The 16,092-nt window shown below is 64.8% G+C and overlaps 4 protein-coding genes across 4 annotated transcripts in view; 3 read left to right on the top strand and 1 right to left on the bottom strand.

Moving 5' to 3' along the window:
* Positions 1-946: 946 nt before the first annotated feature.
* EMIHUDRAFT_243641 (hypothetical protein) lies at positions 947-1,612 on the top strand (the record flags this gene model as incomplete). The annotated part of the gene is made up of 1 exon (XM_005771016.1): positions 947-1,612. One exon carries the CDS (start codon positions 947-949, stop codon positions 1,610-1,612), a length of 666 nt encoding a protein of 221 aa, XP_005771073.1.
* A 1,609-nt stretch (positions 1,613-3,221) lies between these two features.
* Positions 3,222-7,926, top strand: EMIHUDRAFT_445101 (hypothetical protein). Its single transcript, XM_005771015.1, has 15 exons — positions 3,222-3,235; positions 3,337-3,619; positions 3,778-3,861; positions 3,933-4,018; positions 4,090-4,136; positions 4,270-4,336; positions 4,678-4,719; positions 4,794-4,852; positions 4,916-5,004; positions 6,078-6,118; positions 6,463-6,523; positions 6,591-6,692; positions 6,763-6,801; positions 7,028-7,395; positions 7,688-7,926. The coding sequence occupies exons 2-14, from the start codon at positions 3,490-3,492 to the stop codon at positions 7,162-7,164; spliced, it is 984 nt and encodes a 327-aa protein (XP_005771072.1). The 5' UTR covers positions 3,222-3,235; positions 3,337-3,489; the 3' UTR covers positions 7,165-7,395; positions 7,688-7,926.
* A 4,346-nt stretch (positions 7,927-12,272) lies between these two features.
* EMIHUDRAFT_243637 (hypothetical protein) lies at positions 12,273-13,823 on the bottom strand (the record flags this gene model as incomplete). The annotated part of the gene is made up of 4 exons (XM_005771014.1): positions 12,273-12,339; positions 12,551-13,085; positions 13,181-13,273; positions 13,586-13,823. The coding sequence occupies 4 exons, from the start codon at positions 13,821-13,823 to the stop codon at positions 12,273-12,275; spliced, it is 933 nt and encodes a 310-aa protein (XP_005771071.1).
* A 1,856-nt stretch (positions 13,824-15,679) lies between these two features.
* EMIHUDRAFT_458892 (hypothetical protein) overlaps positions 15,680-16,092 on the top strand; it is a gene marked incomplete at its 5' end in the record, with an annotated part of 4,212 nt that continues 3,799 nt past the window's right edge. Inside the window, 2 exons of the mRNA XM_005771013.1 lie at positions 15,680-15,797; positions 15,888-16,013. Of these exons, the coding sequence (XP_005771070.1) occupies positions 15,680-15,797; positions 15,888-16,013 (244 nt within the window). The remainder of the gene's footprint in view (positions 15,798-15,887; positions 16,014-16,092) is intronic.

Below are 16,092 nucleotides of genomic sequence, written 5' to 3'. Positions count from 1 at the left end.
GGGAGGCGGCGGCGATGGCGGAGGCGGCGAGGGAGGAGGGGGTGAGGGCGGGGGCGCGGCTTGGTGGCGGAGGGCTCGGCGGCGGAGGCGATGGAGGAGGCGGGGAAGGCGGAGGGGGCGACGGCGGCGGGGGCGATGGAGGGGGCGGCGAGGGCGCCGGTGGCGGTGACGGGGGCGGCGGCGACGGCGGCGGTGGGGATGGCGGGGGGGAAGGTGGCGGGGGCGAGGGCGGCGGCGTGCTCGCGATGGCGGCGCCGAGTCGCCCCGAGCGGAGCACGGCCAAAGGTCTGAGACGCGGGGAGGGCGGGGCGGGAGGTCGTCGTGGGGGCGTGGGGTCGCGGATGCGGGGTGCGGGTACTCCCGGAGGGCGGCGGTGATATCAAGCAGGTGGGCGAGGGAGAGCTGAGGCGGCCGGCGGTGGTGGCGGGAGCAGCGGAGGCGACGGCGTCGGAGGGGGTGGGGGGGAGGGAAACGGCGGCGGCTGTGGCGGAGACAACGGCAGCGGCGGTGGCGAGGGCCTAGCCTGAGGGGGAGGGGGTGGGGGAGGGGATGAGGACGGTGAGGGCGGCTGGGGCAGCCGGGAAGGCAGCACAGGCGAGGCGCGGCGCACCTCAAACTCGAGCGAGTAGCGGGAATATCACCCGCTGCTCCGGCGGGAGAGTGCTCCCCCGCCGCCCCCTGGGCCACCCCGAGTGACCTCGCAGCCCACGCCGTGAGGCGCTGCTGTCAGAGGGGTTTATCACCGCCGTATCCACCCCACACTGGCCGCCGAGGGGCCCGGCGGGCTGAGGCGCGCGCGGCGGCTTTCGCTCCCGTGGGGCGGCTCTACCCGTCTCAGCACGGCGTCCCGAGGTGTAGCCGTGTACCTGGCGGCAGGGCCATCACTCACACGCCTACTCGCGGCACAAGGGAAGGCGTGACGCGATCGCGAGAGGCGAGATGGGTGATGGCGAGACTGTTGTTTGGCCCGTTTGAGGCTGAAAGGATGACCGCGGACGATGATGTGGCTCACGCACGTGGGCCGCTTCATATCCACCTCTTCACCGGCAATCAGACTCACGGTGAAGTTGCATGGGTGTTACGGTGTGCCGCACCCATGTTGGGGTTGGGGCACCACAGGCTGACGCATCACGCGGTCAACATTGCCATCGGTACAACGCGTGGTGAAAGTGACGCCTCTTACGAACAGCTGCGTATTGAGCTGCCCGAATTGCTGCCGCGCGTGTCAAAGCTGCTCTGGATCGACAACGATGCGGTCGTGCGGGATGATGTGGCTTCGCTGATGCAAGGACTTTTCGTGGGAGAAGACGCCTCATGCAGCACAGCCGCCGTTCTTAGGCCCATTTCCGTTCGGGCCGGCACCAGGCTCACCGGCGACCAACTGCGCTACCTGGGACTTACCCGCACCACCCTCCGCAGCAGTTTCTTCAACGCCGGCGTGCTTGGACTCAACCTGGTCGAGTGGCACCGGCACTCGATCGCGGAGGCTGTGCGTGGCATGCAGCGGCGGCTGCGCGACGAGCTGAAACATACCCTTCCAGGCTCGGGACACCTTAGCGCCGACCCAGCGGGCCGGATGATTGGTATCGGGTTGCGGGCAAGAGAGCCCTAGCCCCGGGGGGTGCGCGTTCGCAGGGAAAGGGCCATAAATTAAACCCGTCTCCGAGGGTTGGCTCTGCGCTCCGGGTTTCCTCTGAGCTTAGTAGACTCCTTGCACCAGCCTTGCACTGACGGTCGGCCGCCAGAAAACACGCCTGCGTGGATCGCGTCACACCAATCCTCGTTATATTTAAATGAACTCGGGGGCACGGCCTCGCTACCCAACGCGGCCAAAGGATATCCACCTCGAGAACCTCGAGAACTCGTTTTTTCCGCCCTCCGAATTCTTAATTTTCCCGTCATCTCTCCGGGCGGGCGCGTTATGGACAAATCAACCACGCTCTACACCATCACCGCCGCCGGCAGCCTGTACACGGCGCACATGCTGCTCGCTCCGCGCTTCTACCTCTCGCAGGCCAAGATTGACGAGAACTTTGACACGATTGGGCTCTGTCGCGGCCTTGGCGGCGGCATTATCGGGCTGACGTGAGCTCGCCTTCGCCCACTCAGCCACTCCCTCGAGAGTGAGCGAGTACGCCGCCGCAGGTCGATGGCGTACATGGCGGCCAAGAGCTCCTCCGAAGAGCTCAAGCTGGCGGCCCTCTGCTCCGGCGCGACCGTCGGCATCTGCACCTGCGCCCTCGCCGCCGGAAAGTGAGCGAGCCGCGACTCGAGTCGGGCTTCCGCGGCAGCGCCTGGGAGTGTCCTATCTCAGGCGACTGGTGGCGGACTGCCGTGGCTCGCGGGCCGCCGGCCGAGAAATGCTGCTGACGACGCGTCGGCCGGGAGAGGGATGGATTGCGTGTTGTGCGAGCAATGATCTTCAGCGTCTTCCTATCCCAATAGTTCAAGACTAAAACGCCTCTCGCTTGTCGCATGTCGGCATCCATGCTTGCTATTCGACACGAGCGCGCGCGCGTTCGGGCTCGGCCGCGGCTCCGGCCACGCTCCACCTCGGCTCCAGCCCTCCGCGCACCATCGGCCCCGCACACCGCGCACACAGTCCCCCTCTTCTGGACAGGCCTTCTTCTCTCAACCACCAGAGACTCAGAGGACTATAAGAGGCACATATGCTGGCCATCAAAGAGGCGGCAGCTCAGCCGTGTTTGTTGCGCGGGAACACCTGACAGGCCGACGGGTTCATCTCGCACTTTGCGCACAGCGTGTCCCAGCCGTCTCTCCCCCGTGTCCATCTCCTGCACTAGTGCTGCGATCCTATCTAGTAGTCCTCCCGTCCCTCTCACTCTCCCTCCGTCTTCTACAGTAGACGAGCTATCTCCGTGCCCGGTACCCCCGCACATTTGGGGCATAGCTCCAATTAAGATTAGTATACGTGTCGTCCTTCCTCCACTGCTCCTTACCTGAGTTCCCACCATATTTACGTATCTATTCCTCCTCGCACTAAACCATATGGCCCATATAATTATCCACGATACCAATCCTAGCATCAGAATGACCCGAGATATTGGGAGATACCGGGAGGTGCGAGGAGATATGGCTAGATGCAGGTCTCGCCTCGTGCGCTGTATCGTTGTGTGAGAATCAGGGCTGGTAAAATTGTCGAACCTGTGTCGGTGAGAGAGAGTTCTTTTTTGTTGAATTCTTTTTATCGCACAATGGAGCAAGCGTGGCGCTGGTGAGTCTAGCTACCGTGTCACGAGTGCCAGCACGCGACGCTGCCATCACAATAGAGCGACAACAGACCGTGTGACGAGTGCCAGCACGCGACTTTGCCAGGTACGGCCCTGACGACCCCGTCACGCTGGAGCACGTCAAGCAGGCCGGCGCCACCGGCATCGTCACCGCGCTGCACGACGTCCCGATTGGCGACGTGTGGACGGTCGATGCGATCGAGGCACGCAAATCGCTCGTCGAACGCAGCGGGCTGACATGGTCCGTGGCGGAGAGCATCCCCGTGCACGAGGCGATCAAGCAGGGCCGCGAGCCAGAGCGGTCCGCCTTCATCGACAAGTACAAGGCCTCGGTCACCAACCTCGGCCGGTGCGGCGTCCGCCTCCTCGTTCTGTGATCGAGGGAAACTACCCAATTCAAACCACTACGTACCCCGCGCGCGCGGCTCTAGATGGGAAGTACACAGGGTGGGGGTCGCAAAGTACACAAAATACACTGCGTTGTTAGCCCAAGTCCAAGTGCACAAAATGCAGACTTCCCATCCAGGCGCGTGGCCTGACGGGAGCCGCGCACTCGCCTTCGACCTCCTCGACTTTGCGGCCTTCGAGCTGCACCTGCTGCAGCGTCCCGGCGCGCACCGCCTCCGTGCGGACCAGACGCCATCCCTTGCTTGACCATGTGGCGTTTGTTGGTCCGTTTAGGCGCCGAGGCATGCTATGACGCGCCGGTGCGCGCGCGCGCGGCCGCGCGCTTCGCCGACATGTCCGAAGGCGGCCGAGAGGCGCTGGCGCGTACCGTGACCGCGGGCCTTCCAGCGTGGCGTCGATTTCTTTTTCTAGCTGTATTTCTTTTTTGTAGGCGCGTACTGTGACCGCAGGCCTTCCAGGGCGGACGACGGCGGCGGGGCAGAGCCCTTGCTCGCCTCCAGGCACGGAAAAAGGAAGACGGGTGCCGCAGGCGTGAACGCTGTGAACAGGTGGGGCGCAGCGTCATAAGCAGCTGTGACGAGACGCCGTTCACGCCTGCGCCTGTGAACAGGTCGAGCCTCGCTGACTTCCAAGCTTGCCTGGACGCGTACGCGGGCATCGACAAGATTACGATGCAGGCCGAGATTACACGAGATTTCACGAGATTGCACGAGATTGCATCGACAAGATTGCGATGCAGGCCAACCCTACACACACACACACACACACACACACGCACACACACGCACACACACACACACGCACACACACACACACACACACACACACACACACGCACACGCTCGCTCGCTCGCTCGCTCCCACACCGCTCGCCCACGCGCACCGGGCCTTGCACTTCTAACGCCGTGGGGCTCCTGTCGTCTAGTCGTGGAGGCGCGAGGGTCGCCCGGCCCTTGCCGCTCCCCTTGCCCCAGCGTGTGTGTGTGGAGGAGTTTACCTCCCCCTCACCGTCCCTCAGGCAAACCTCGCCCACTTTCTACGCGAGGTCGTGCCGGCCGCGGTGTGGCCGTGCGTGTGTGCGTAGACTCCACCTGCCCGCGGGCAGCGCCTCTTCACAGCCGTGTCTGTGAACAGGCGGCCGCCGGCGTGTACATGGCCATCCACCCGGACGACCCTCCCATGCCGCTGCTCGGGTAAAAGAAAACCGGATCGGACCCCATCGTTCGAACTCACAATTCCTAGAAGACTTGACCTAGGTTGCCGCGCGTTGTCTCCTGCGAGAGCGACGTGCAGCATCTTCTGGCCGCCGTCGACTCGCCGCACAACGGGTTGACCTTCTGCGTCGGCAGCCGTTACACGAGATTACATGAGATGACACGAGATTACACAACGGGCTGGCCTTCTGTGTCGGCAGCCGAAGAGTTCACGAGATTTCACGAGATTACACGAGATTACACAACGGGCTGGCCTTCTGTGTCGGCAGCCGTTACACGAGATTTCGCGAGATTTCACGAGATGACACGAGATTACACAACGGGCTGACCTTCTGTGTCGGCAGCCGAGAGTTCACGAGAGTACACGAGAGTACACGAGATTACACGAGATTTCACGAGATTACACAACGGGCTGACCTTCTGAGTTCACGAGATTTCACGAGATTACACGAGATTACACAACGGGCTGACCTTCTGTGTCGGCAGCCGAGAGTTCACGAGATTTCACGAGAGTACACGAGATTACACGAGATTTCACGAGATTACACAACGGGCTGACCTTCTGAGTTCACGAGATTTCACGAGATTACACGAGATTACACAACGGGCTGACCTTCTGTGTCGGCAGCCGAGAGTTCACGAGATTTCACGAGAGTACACGAGATTACACAACGGGCTGGCCTTCTGTGTCGGCAGCCGAGAGTTCACGAGATTTCACGAGATTACACGAGATTACACAACGGGCTGGCCTTCTGTGTCGGCAGCCGAGAGTTCACGAGATTTCACGAGAGCACACAACGGGCTGGCCTTCTGTGTCGGCAGCCGTTACACGAGATTACACGAGATTACACGAGATTACACGAGATTTCACGAGATTTCACGAGTACACAATGGGCTGACCTTCTGTGTCGGCAGCCGAGATTACACGAGATTACACGAGAGTTCACGAGATTTCACGAGAGCACACAACGGGCCGCGGTGTACACACCCAACCTCACCTTCTGTGCCGGCAGCCACGCCCAGCAGCGGCCCAGCAGCGGAACACGCATCCTTGTGTGTTGTCCCGAGCGCTCGAGAGGACACGTACACCACTGTTTGTGCGGCCGCGACTGTACTCGTAGCCCCTCGTACTCGCGCGGTGCTCTGAACACACACTGCACAACACCGTCTTCCCGCCCTCACGTTGTGTGTTTGCATCACGTAGGCAGCTACGCCTCGAGCTCGGCCAACGACGTCGAGGGCATGGCGGGCACCCCACACACACACACACACACACACACACACACACACACACACACACACGCACACACACACACACACACACACACACACGCACACACACACACACACACACACACACACACACTACACACACACACACACACGCACACACACACACACACACACACACACACACACACACACACACACACACACACACACACACACACACACGCACACACACACACGCACACACACACACACACACACACACACACGCACGCACGCACACACACTAGCGCGAGATCACCGTCTCTCACTCAAGAGAGGAGACAATCTCGATGCCGAGCTCGTCCATGCGGGCGCAGGCGGAGAGGCATGCGGCGCGCACGCACTTTGTCCACCTCCGCAACGTGCGACGGACGGACGGCGGCGGCTCCTTCGTCGAGAGCGAGCACGTCGATTTCTTTTGCTAGGCCGTATTTCTTTTTTATAGGCGGCGGCTCCTTCGTCGAGAGCGACCACCTCGATGGCGATGTCGACATGTTTCGCATCGTGCGCACGTTTGCACGCGAGGCCGCCCGGCGGCAGCGCGACGGCGACGCGGCCGCCCTTGCCGTTAAGAGCCCTTAGGCTATCTCGCGCAATCTCGCGTCATCTCGGCGTAGGCGACGCGCGGCCGCGCTTGCCGTTCCGGCCGGACCACGGTGATGGGAGATGCGCTGCCTAATACGCCGAGATTACGCGAGATTACGCGAGATGGCCACCTGCCCTAGGCGAGCGCCTTACCACATCTCCCCACCTCTCCCCACCTCTCCCCACATCTCCCCATCCCCCACATCTCCCCACTTCTCCCCACACCTCCCCACACCTCCACACATCTCCCCACACCTCCCCACACCTCCCCACATCTCCACCACATCTCCCCTTCAGGGCACAAGATGCTCGACGACCTGGGGGAAGGCCGAGCCACAAACCCGGGCTACACGGCGATTGGGCGGCTGCGCGGCCTCGCCGAGATCCGAGGCTTGCAAGAGGCGATCCTGCGCTACGAGGCAAAGGCCGTGTGAGCTCGCAAGCGAGCTCGGTCAATCGCACAATCCCGGGGAAGGGGGGGAAGGGGGGGGGAGGACAGCGATGCCAACACGTTTGTCATCGCACACAGTGAGCCGAACATTGTTCGACCAGCCTCCTGCGCCGCTGAGAGCAGCCGGTGGCGGTGGCCCCCTCGTGTCGCCCAATGAGGTGGGGCTGCTGCCCGCAGTTTGCTTGGCCGCATTGCCGTCGATTCCTGCTGGATGGCGCGCCGAGGACCACGCCCGAGATTGCCCGACATGATGCCCGAGATTGCCCGAGATTGTTGCAGATGGCGCGCCGAGCACCACTCCCCACCTGCCGCAGCCCCTCCCGCCCGACAGCCTATGAGGACCACTCCGCGCTCTTTCTGATCCGCCGTGAGGATCACACACCAGCAGTTTGAGAATATCTGAGGCTGTGCTCTGCGAGCTGTGATCGCCCTCCGGGCCACCCCTTAGGGACCACACATCTGAGCACACCTCACCCCGCCCCCCCGCCCCGCCGCCTCGTGTGCAGGCGTTGCGGCGCGGGCGAGCCGCGCCGCGGAGCTAGGAGAGAGCAGCCGGCGATCACGACAAGCAGGCGTTGCTGCGTGTCGCTCTTGACTAAGATCGACACGCTTCCTGCACGCTTCACGCGTGAGCCCAGCGCCGCAGGCCCAACGTGCGCAGTTGTGTGTGCACAGTATGGACTCGATTTCGGACCCGGAGTATGGGGGCATGGCCATGGGAAGAAAAATTAGATATTCTTATCTTTTTGCCCCCCCCCTCCGAGACTACGGCTTTAGGGACAGAACCACACCTCAGTATAGTCCAGAGGGACTGCGCCTCGCCCCCGCTTGCCCTCACCACCCCCCGAGCCGATGGGCTGGGCGGGAGGAGGAGGGGGGGGATGGCGGAGGCGGAGACGCGAGAGTCGCTCGAGAGTGTACTGTGCAGCCGGGGGCGAGATATGGGCGGCATGCTCATGGCACACATGCGCGGGGCGAGCACATGCCGATATGATTTCTGCCATTTTTGCCAGGGGGCGATTAATATGCGATGGGAAGCAAACATCGAGGCACGTACTTCCCCACTTGCACTTGGCCACTTCCTCCCTGCACGCCCCCTCACCGGAGACACCGCACACCGGGGGCCCCCCCGCGCGCCGCCGCGGCACGAACGCCGCGAACACGGGAGAGCATGCTACCAAGCTAGAGCATGCGACCAAGCTACCAGCGCGAGCAGACGCGGCAAGTGGGCTGCGGAGCCGAGCCGCTCTCCACGCCTCCTCCCCCCCGCGCGCGAGCGCCGCGCTCGGGCCTCGAGAGCAGCCGGTCGGCGTGGCGGCGAGGTCCTCGTCGCGCGGCGCGGACAGCGCGGCGTAGCAGCGGCGCCTCGGCGCGCGCCAGCTCCGCCGCCTCCGCCTCCTCTGCCGCGCCGCGCGCCTTGCGCTCCCGCTCCGCGCTACGCCCCACCCCCCACGCCCCCCACCACGTTCGACTCGACTGTCTCTGTGCGAACCGTCTGTGGCGAAGCGGGTCGCGTCCTCCGATTTCCTCAACTCACGGTCCACACCTCTATAAAGGGGAAGGACCCTGCGTTGAACAGGGGTTGTGCGCCAAGCCCTCCTGCTCGGCTCCAGCGAGTAGACAAGTGTTGTCATCAACAGAGTAGAAGGATCTGACCTCGGGGCCGATGTGACCAAGCGCTGGTAGCATGGTTTTACCTCACACCCATGGTCTCACAGTGTGCCGGCAGTCGCCGCGCAGTGTCGCTCACACAAGCCGCAGCACAAGTGACTGAGGGCCAGTGAGGGCGAGCCCATCGCTGTCACAGCTGTGGCAGCCGCACAGTGGGCTGTGTCATCTGTGCAGAGTGTGTGAGCAGCAGAGGAGCTTCACTCCAGGCTTCAGGCGCAAAGAGCTGCATGCCACCGAAGGCGCTGTCGAGGTTCGCCGAGCGCGGCACAGGTTGGAGGAAGCCGCCACCGACGAGCGCGTTGGAGTATTCACTCCGGACAAAGACGGGGACACAGCGGACGGTGCGGGGTGTGTCCCCGTCATAGCGGCGAGGCGCGGGACCGTCTGTGGCGAAGTGGGTCGCGTCCTCCGATTTCCGTCAACTCACGGTCCTTCCCCCGTAATTACTTAGCACCCCGAGAGAGTCTTTTCGGCGTCCAAACGGATCCTCTAGTTGTGGGGCTCCTGCCCGTGTCCGGGCGTGGAGATGCGAGGGTCGCCCCCCCTTGCCCCACCACTTTGTGTGTGTGGAGAAATCTACCTTATACCTTACCTCTAGTTCGACCCCACCCACGCCGCGCCGTCCCTCCTGCTCCACACCGTCTCGGTGCGCGTCGGCAGCGCGCCCTCCTCCGTACCCGCCCTCGCCACCTCGCGCAGCATCGCAAAGTTGCGCCGCACGACGCCGAGCTCCGAGTCCACCCGGTACTCGACGCCGTGCTCCGCGCAGAGCTGCGCACGAGCGGCGCGGCGGAGGGGTAGCGGTAGCGCGGCATGGTGGGCAGCAGGTGGTGCCTACAGGACATGTCAGGGACGTGTCGCGGACATGTCTAGGAGATGTCGGCGAGTTTGGCAGCAAGTGGTGCTCGAGCTGGTACTGCATCCCTCCCCAGAGCCACTCGGAGAACGGGCTGCTCGTCACCGCGTCGCGGGTCGAGTGCACCTGAGACGCGCAAGCCCAAACGGCGGATTCAACGACAATTGGTTTTCAAGGGGTGGATCTAGCAGCCGCGGGTCGAGTGCACCTGCGACGCCACCCAATAATCGTCGCCACATCTCGGCCGCATCTCGGCCGTATCTCGGCTAGATCTCGGCACCTGCGACGCCACCCAGTCGTCTTGGTGCTCGTGGAACAAGTCCTCGGCCTGATGCGAGACGGTGACGATGGTTGCGGTGAGGGCACCGGCGAGGAGGACGTGCCCGACCGCGACGGCTGGCGGCAAACACAGCGCCATCCACCTGCGAGGTGCATACCCCAACATCAGGGCGGGGATGTGGTGAAGGAGACTACGACGGTCGTAATACAGACGCTGAATACTAGTTTGGAGGCACGGACACGCGTGCAGCTTCTAGGGCCCCCCGCAGGTAGTTGAGGCCCATCGGGGCCGCCTCACGCCAGAGCCGCTTCGACCAGACGGTGCGCGCTGAGTTGAAGCGCCAGAGGGCAAACAGGGCCGAGTAGAGCGGGAGGGCGTACAGGTGCTGCAGCCGGCGCCACCTCGAGTCGCGTGCCGGGTCGGTGTGAAGAGCGTCTCTTCACAGCTCACGCTGTGAACAGGCACGGAGCGCCTCGAGTCGCGTCGCGAGCAACGGCGCGGCCCGAGCCAGGCGCCAGCCGACGCCATAGCAGGCGAGGCAGGGGAGCAGGTTCTGCGCCTCGCGCCACCAGAGCCGCTCGTACCACCCCTCCGCCACCAGCCTCGCCTGCCAACCATCGGCCTGGTGCTCACTCACAACGGGGCATCACCTGCCCTCTCCCCTCCGCCGCCTCGCCCGCAGCCGCCGGAAGCCAAGCGTCAGCGCCGAAGCCGGCGGCAGCGAGGGCGGCTGCACTGCAGCGCTCAGCCTCGGAAGCCGCGAGAGCATCGCGACGCGTCTTCGCTGTGAAAGGCGTGCATCACCTGTTCACACCTCCGAGCTGTGAAGAGCCGCCATTCACACCGCCCCGCCGTGAGGAGCGCTGTGAAAAGCGCACGTCGGTCGCGTCGCGGCCGGCGAAGCCGTCCAGCCAGTGGACTCCGGCCGGGTGCGCCGCCCGCCAGCGCCTCAGGTCGAACCACTCGCCGTCGATGCGGACGGGCAGCGCCTACTCGATCTTCCCCGATCCCCGAGATTCTCCCAGAGTCCGCCGAGACCTCTCGCGCGTCAAGACGGGAAGCGCCTCGCGCGAAGCCGGCGAGAGCGGCGGCGGTGGCGTTGATGGCGGCGGCGGCGTTGGTGGCGGCGGCGGCGTTGGTGGCGGCGGCGGCGTTGGTGGCGGCGGCGGCGGGCCGTCCGATTCGCACCGCGCCTCTGCCGCAAAGAGGTCCGCCTCGTCAAGGCTGGCCACGACCTTGACGGGCTGCGGCGGCCGAGCGATGGAGGCCATCGTGCGGATTCCGAGTCTGCGCAGCCGCTGCTTGACAAACAGGCAGTGCCCCTGCACGCACGCGTCGTATGCGGCGGCGCGGCCGTTCTGTGCCAGCCAACGGTTGACGGTGCGGAACTGCTCCATCGACGGAAAGCCGCCCGGCTCGGACGAGACGTCCCACAGCACCGTCATCGGCGCCTGAAGCGCCAGCGCGTCACCGAGGAACTGCAGGAACTCACCGACCGCCGCGTTGGTGAGGCGTCCTCGCCGCGCGACGATGCACATCCGAGGCAGCGGGTAGTCGGGGCGTGTCTCCACCCAGCCAGAGGCGCCGTCCACGTCCCGCGGCGCGATGAGGTACTCGCGCTGGCCGACCGCCTCATCGCTGGCCACGGAGCTAGCAGGCAGTTCATCGCTGGCCATGGAGCTACCTGACAGCCGCGGCCGCATCGAGAGCAGCCTGAAAGGCTGCCGCGTCGGTGGCGACAGCCAGCCGGCCGAGGAGGCGAGGACAAGCAGCATTTCGACAGCCGGCGCTCGGTGAGTTCAGCAACGCGCCGAGATCAGCAGGATTAAAGAAAAACACGAGGTTTACGGCAATTCTCGGATTTTGTCGCACCCGGCCGCCCGTCGTCGCACCCCAAGGCCGACTTCTACCAATGCGCCCTCCTCGCCGCGCGCGCTCAGGAGGGCAGACAGAGACGCAGCCCTCGCGAGACGCTGAGAAGCCGGAGGCTGGCCTCCCCAATGTGCTCGCGCAACGCGCGGTGTCTGCACGCACAGGAGCTGTAAAACTACGCATATTCTTCACAAACACAATCACTGTGTCGTCGCGATGTCCTTCCTCCAGCACAAACTCCAGGGGAGGGGAGCGTTTGCGCTTCATCATCGCTCATCGGACTTTTTGAATATGGAGCCGGCACGCTCGGGGCGCGCGGCGCCCCCAGCGCCCCGCGGGTGCTGGGCCTGGGGCTCGCGTTGCATGTGCGACAACAACAACATGTACATGTGTCTCGCGAATACTTGATTTTTCACGCCGTGCAACAATCGTGTTCAAGCGGCCCTCCTGTGAGCTGGTACACCAAGAATGGCTTACCCCTGCCAGGGGCCACACTGTGGCAAGCTGTGATGAGCGTGGTTTGGCTTGTGCAGCCCATTCGGACGTGGTATATACACATATATGCGGCCACGTGTCGGCCGGTCGAGGCGGCACACGAGACGAGGCTCGAGTAGACGAAGAGCTAGACGAGGCTCACTCGAGGCGGCGGCAGAGACAGCAGCCCGCCACGCCGCCCACGAGGCGGCACACGAGACGAGGCTCGAGTAGACGACGAGCGAGACGAGGCTCACTCGAGGCGGCGGCAGAGACAGCCGCCCGCCACGCCACGCCGCCCACGAGGCGGCACACGAGACGAGGCTCGAGTAGACGAAGAGCCAGACGAGGCTCACACGAGGCGGCAGCAGAGACAGCCGCCCGCCACGCCACGCCGCCCACGAGGCGGCCCACGAGACGAGGCTCGAGCAGACGAAGAGCGAGACGAGGCTCACTCGAGGCGGCGGCAGAGACAGCCGCCCGCCACGCCACGCCGCCCACGAGGCGGCACACGAGACGAGGCTCGAGTAGACGAAGAGCGAGACGAGGCTCACACGAGGCGGCGGCAGAGACAGCCGCCCGCCACGCCACGCCGCCCAAGAGGCGGCACACAAGACGAGGCTCGAGTAGACGAAGAGCGAGACGAGGCTCACTCGAGGCGGCGGCAGAGACAGCCGCCCGCCACGCCACGCCCCCCAAGAGGCGGCACACGAGACGAGGCTCGAGTAGACGAAGAGCGAGACGAGGCTCACTCGAGGCGGAGGCAGAGACAGCAGCCCGCCACGCCGCCCAAGAGGCGGCACACGAGACGAGGCTCGAGTAGACGAAGAGCGAGACGAGGCTCACTCGAGGCGGCGGCAGAGACAGCAGCCCGCCACGCCGCCCACGAGGCGGCACACGAGACGAGGCTCGAGTAGACGAAGAGCGAGACGAGGCTCACTCGAGGCGGCGGCAGAGACAGCCGCCCGCCACGCCGCCCACGAGGGCGAACGAGGCGAGGCTTGAGCAGACAAAGAGAGCGAGACGAGGCTCACTCGAAGAGCAGCAAGCGCCGCTGCACGGGCGGAGCAAGTGCCGGAGTGCTGCCTTGGATAGAGATCTCCCAGAGCAACATGACAGCAGAGCTTATCGCCGGCGGGTCCAGAGAGAAAGGAGAAGCACGCCACGAGACGTGATGCAACAGCAGCACCAAGAGTGGGCTGTGGGGCCACCGCCCCTGGCCGCCAGGTGGACGAGGCCGTCGTGGCAGACCCGAGGCGACCACGAGAGCGCCACAAGCGCGGCAGACGAGGCCGCCGCCCATCGTGTACTGCTGCCCAGAACAGTCGCCAGCGACAGCAAGAATGGCGCAGACACAGATTCTGTGCCAACCAAAGAGAGATGGCGCAGCCGGAGGGCTGGCGCCGTCAGAGAGGATGGAGCGGCCACAGAGGTGGCGCGGCATCAGGTCCCATGAGCAGGGAGAGAGCGCAGCGAGAGCGCCGCGCATGAGGAGCAAGGGCCAAGCGCGCTCGCGAAAGTAGGCGGCGAAAGCGCGCACCAGCTGAAGTGCAAGTTTGGTGTTCACAGCAGCGGAGGCTGAGTGAAGACCGCATGCGATGTGCGCGAGGGCACACGAGAGGGACTCAGGAGAGGTATCCGTGAGTACCCTACGATAAACTAGTGGCCTACCACGAGTTGGGGCCCCCACCCCAATCGTTATCGGCGAGAGAGAGAGAATTCTTGATACGAAACCACGACGACACACACCAGTCGACTCGCATCGGTTGCCTCCATGAACGGCGGAGCTATTCTCGCGCCCACACCACACCTGGCTCCAACGTGGACACGCCCATAGCTGGGGACACTACTAGGTCACGCATGGCATCACAGAAGTTTTATCTCTGGGCCCCGAAAGGCATCTCTAGCAGTGTCGTTACACATGCCCCCTCCCCTCCTGGGCGCATGCGCCTCACGTCTCGCCAGAGCATAAGCCCTTGGCGTGTGGCGAGACGAGTTTTTCGCCATCGCAGCGAGCAGCAAGCCGCCCGCCGCAAACAGCCGGAGGCATCGCCACGGCACTGGCTGCGCCGCGGTCCCGCACCCGTCGACGCAGCTCCCCCCGCGGAAGACCGCGCGTAGCAACGTCTTGACGATCGAGATGAGCGTGCCTGAAGCTCGCCCACCTACTGCCCCTGAGAGTTGGTTATTGAGTGGGATCAGCTCCCCCCCTTGGGATCAAAGCTTCCACGACCTCACACCCAACATTCCAGGCGGGATCAGAAGGGGACTCCACACCGGACACCGCCCGGGCACAGCCCCCCTACCCGTCGGATCGCACAGAGGGCCCCCTCGGAGCAGCCCACACACAATCACGCATCGGCAGATTGAGTGCCTGAGTCAGGCAGACAGCACAGACAAGAGGAGAGAGAGGAGAGAGAGAGAGAGAGAGAGAGAGAGAGAGAGGAGAGAGGAGAGGGTGAGGGTGTGAACACACGTGAGGAGTGGGGGAGGGTGTCTGTGGTGGGTTGTAGTCATACTACGTGGTTACAACCACGCGCCCCTCAGGAGCTTAAGTTAGAGCTGAGCGTCCAAGACGCCTCGGTGCCACCCACCGGCGTGAAGACCATCCGGATCTGCCCAGCCCGCCCTCCGGACAAGCTGGTCCCCGCGATGGCCCACGGTCCTCCGTCGCCTGGTTGAGCCCCCTGCCTCCCGGTTGACCCCCACTCCTCGTAGTCCATCATGAAATAAACTCAAAGACCCACCACGCCTCCAGCCTCCACCTCCACCCGCGAGCCGCCACCGCTGCCGCCCGCGACGCCGCCCGCCGCGTCAGATAGCCGCGACGCGCGCATCGAGTCGCGTCGGAGAGCCGCGCCGCACCAGCAGCAGCATCTGCACCACCAGCAGCAGCAGCACCACCACCACCACCACCCGAGAGAGAAGCGCACCTGCCCGACGCCGCCCGCCGCGTCAGACGCTCGCGACGCGCGCGTCGAGCCCAGTCGCACAGCCGCGCCGCGCCAGCAGCAGCATCGGCACCAGCAGCAGCAGCACCACCACCACCAACAGCAACAGAGACAGGCAGTGCAGGCGCAGAGGCGCTCGCAGAGCGGCGCTCAGCGCCGCGCACGCCACGCTGCGGACCGTCGGACGAGCGCACCGTACGTCGGCGGCGAGCCGCGTCGCCAGCCGTCTCGCGAGAGAGCGGCGCCGCCGCGTGCGCGCAGCAGCCGCCGCGGCAGAGGCGAGCCGCGGCGACGTCCGCACTAACGGATAACGGCCATTGGCGGTTTTCTCTCTCTCTCTCTCTCTCTCTCTCTCTCGTTATCGGCGGAGATCGTTTTTCTTTGTTCGTCGAGGCAGTTTCCAAGGCATGGCAGCACCGAGCATCAGGCGAATCGGCCGCCTCTTCGCGTTGCTGTGCGCGGCCCCGCTGGGCCACTGCGTTGCGTTCGGGCAGCGGGCCGGCGTGCAGCCGGTGAGCAGAGGAGGCGGCCCCGAGCGCACCGTCGCGCGCGCCGCCGCGCCGCCGCGCGCGGAGGAGGTGCTCGACGTCACGCGGACCGAGGATACCGTCGACCAGCTCAACGCGGTGCAGTTTGACAGCCGGTGCCACTCGGTCACCACGGACCCGCCGCCGGCCATCGACCCCTTCGCGCTCGTCGAGGGGCTCCTCGAGCCGCTCGGGTCGAACGTCCGCGCGCAGCTGGACCACACCGAGTCGCCCACGCTGCGCGACTCGGCGCAGCACTTCTTCGGCGCGGGGCGAGCGC

This window comes from Emiliania huxleyi (assembly GCF_000372725.1).
Source record: "Emiliania huxleyi CCMP1516 unplaced genomic scaffold EMIHUscaffold_394, whole genome shotgun sequence".
Classification (NCBI taxonomy): Eukaryota; Haptophyta; order Isochrysidales; family Noelaerhabdaceae; genus Emiliania; species Emiliania huxleyi.
Note: the sequence above shows the minus strand (reverse complement) of the source record. Positions and strands in the feature narration are given on the sequence as shown.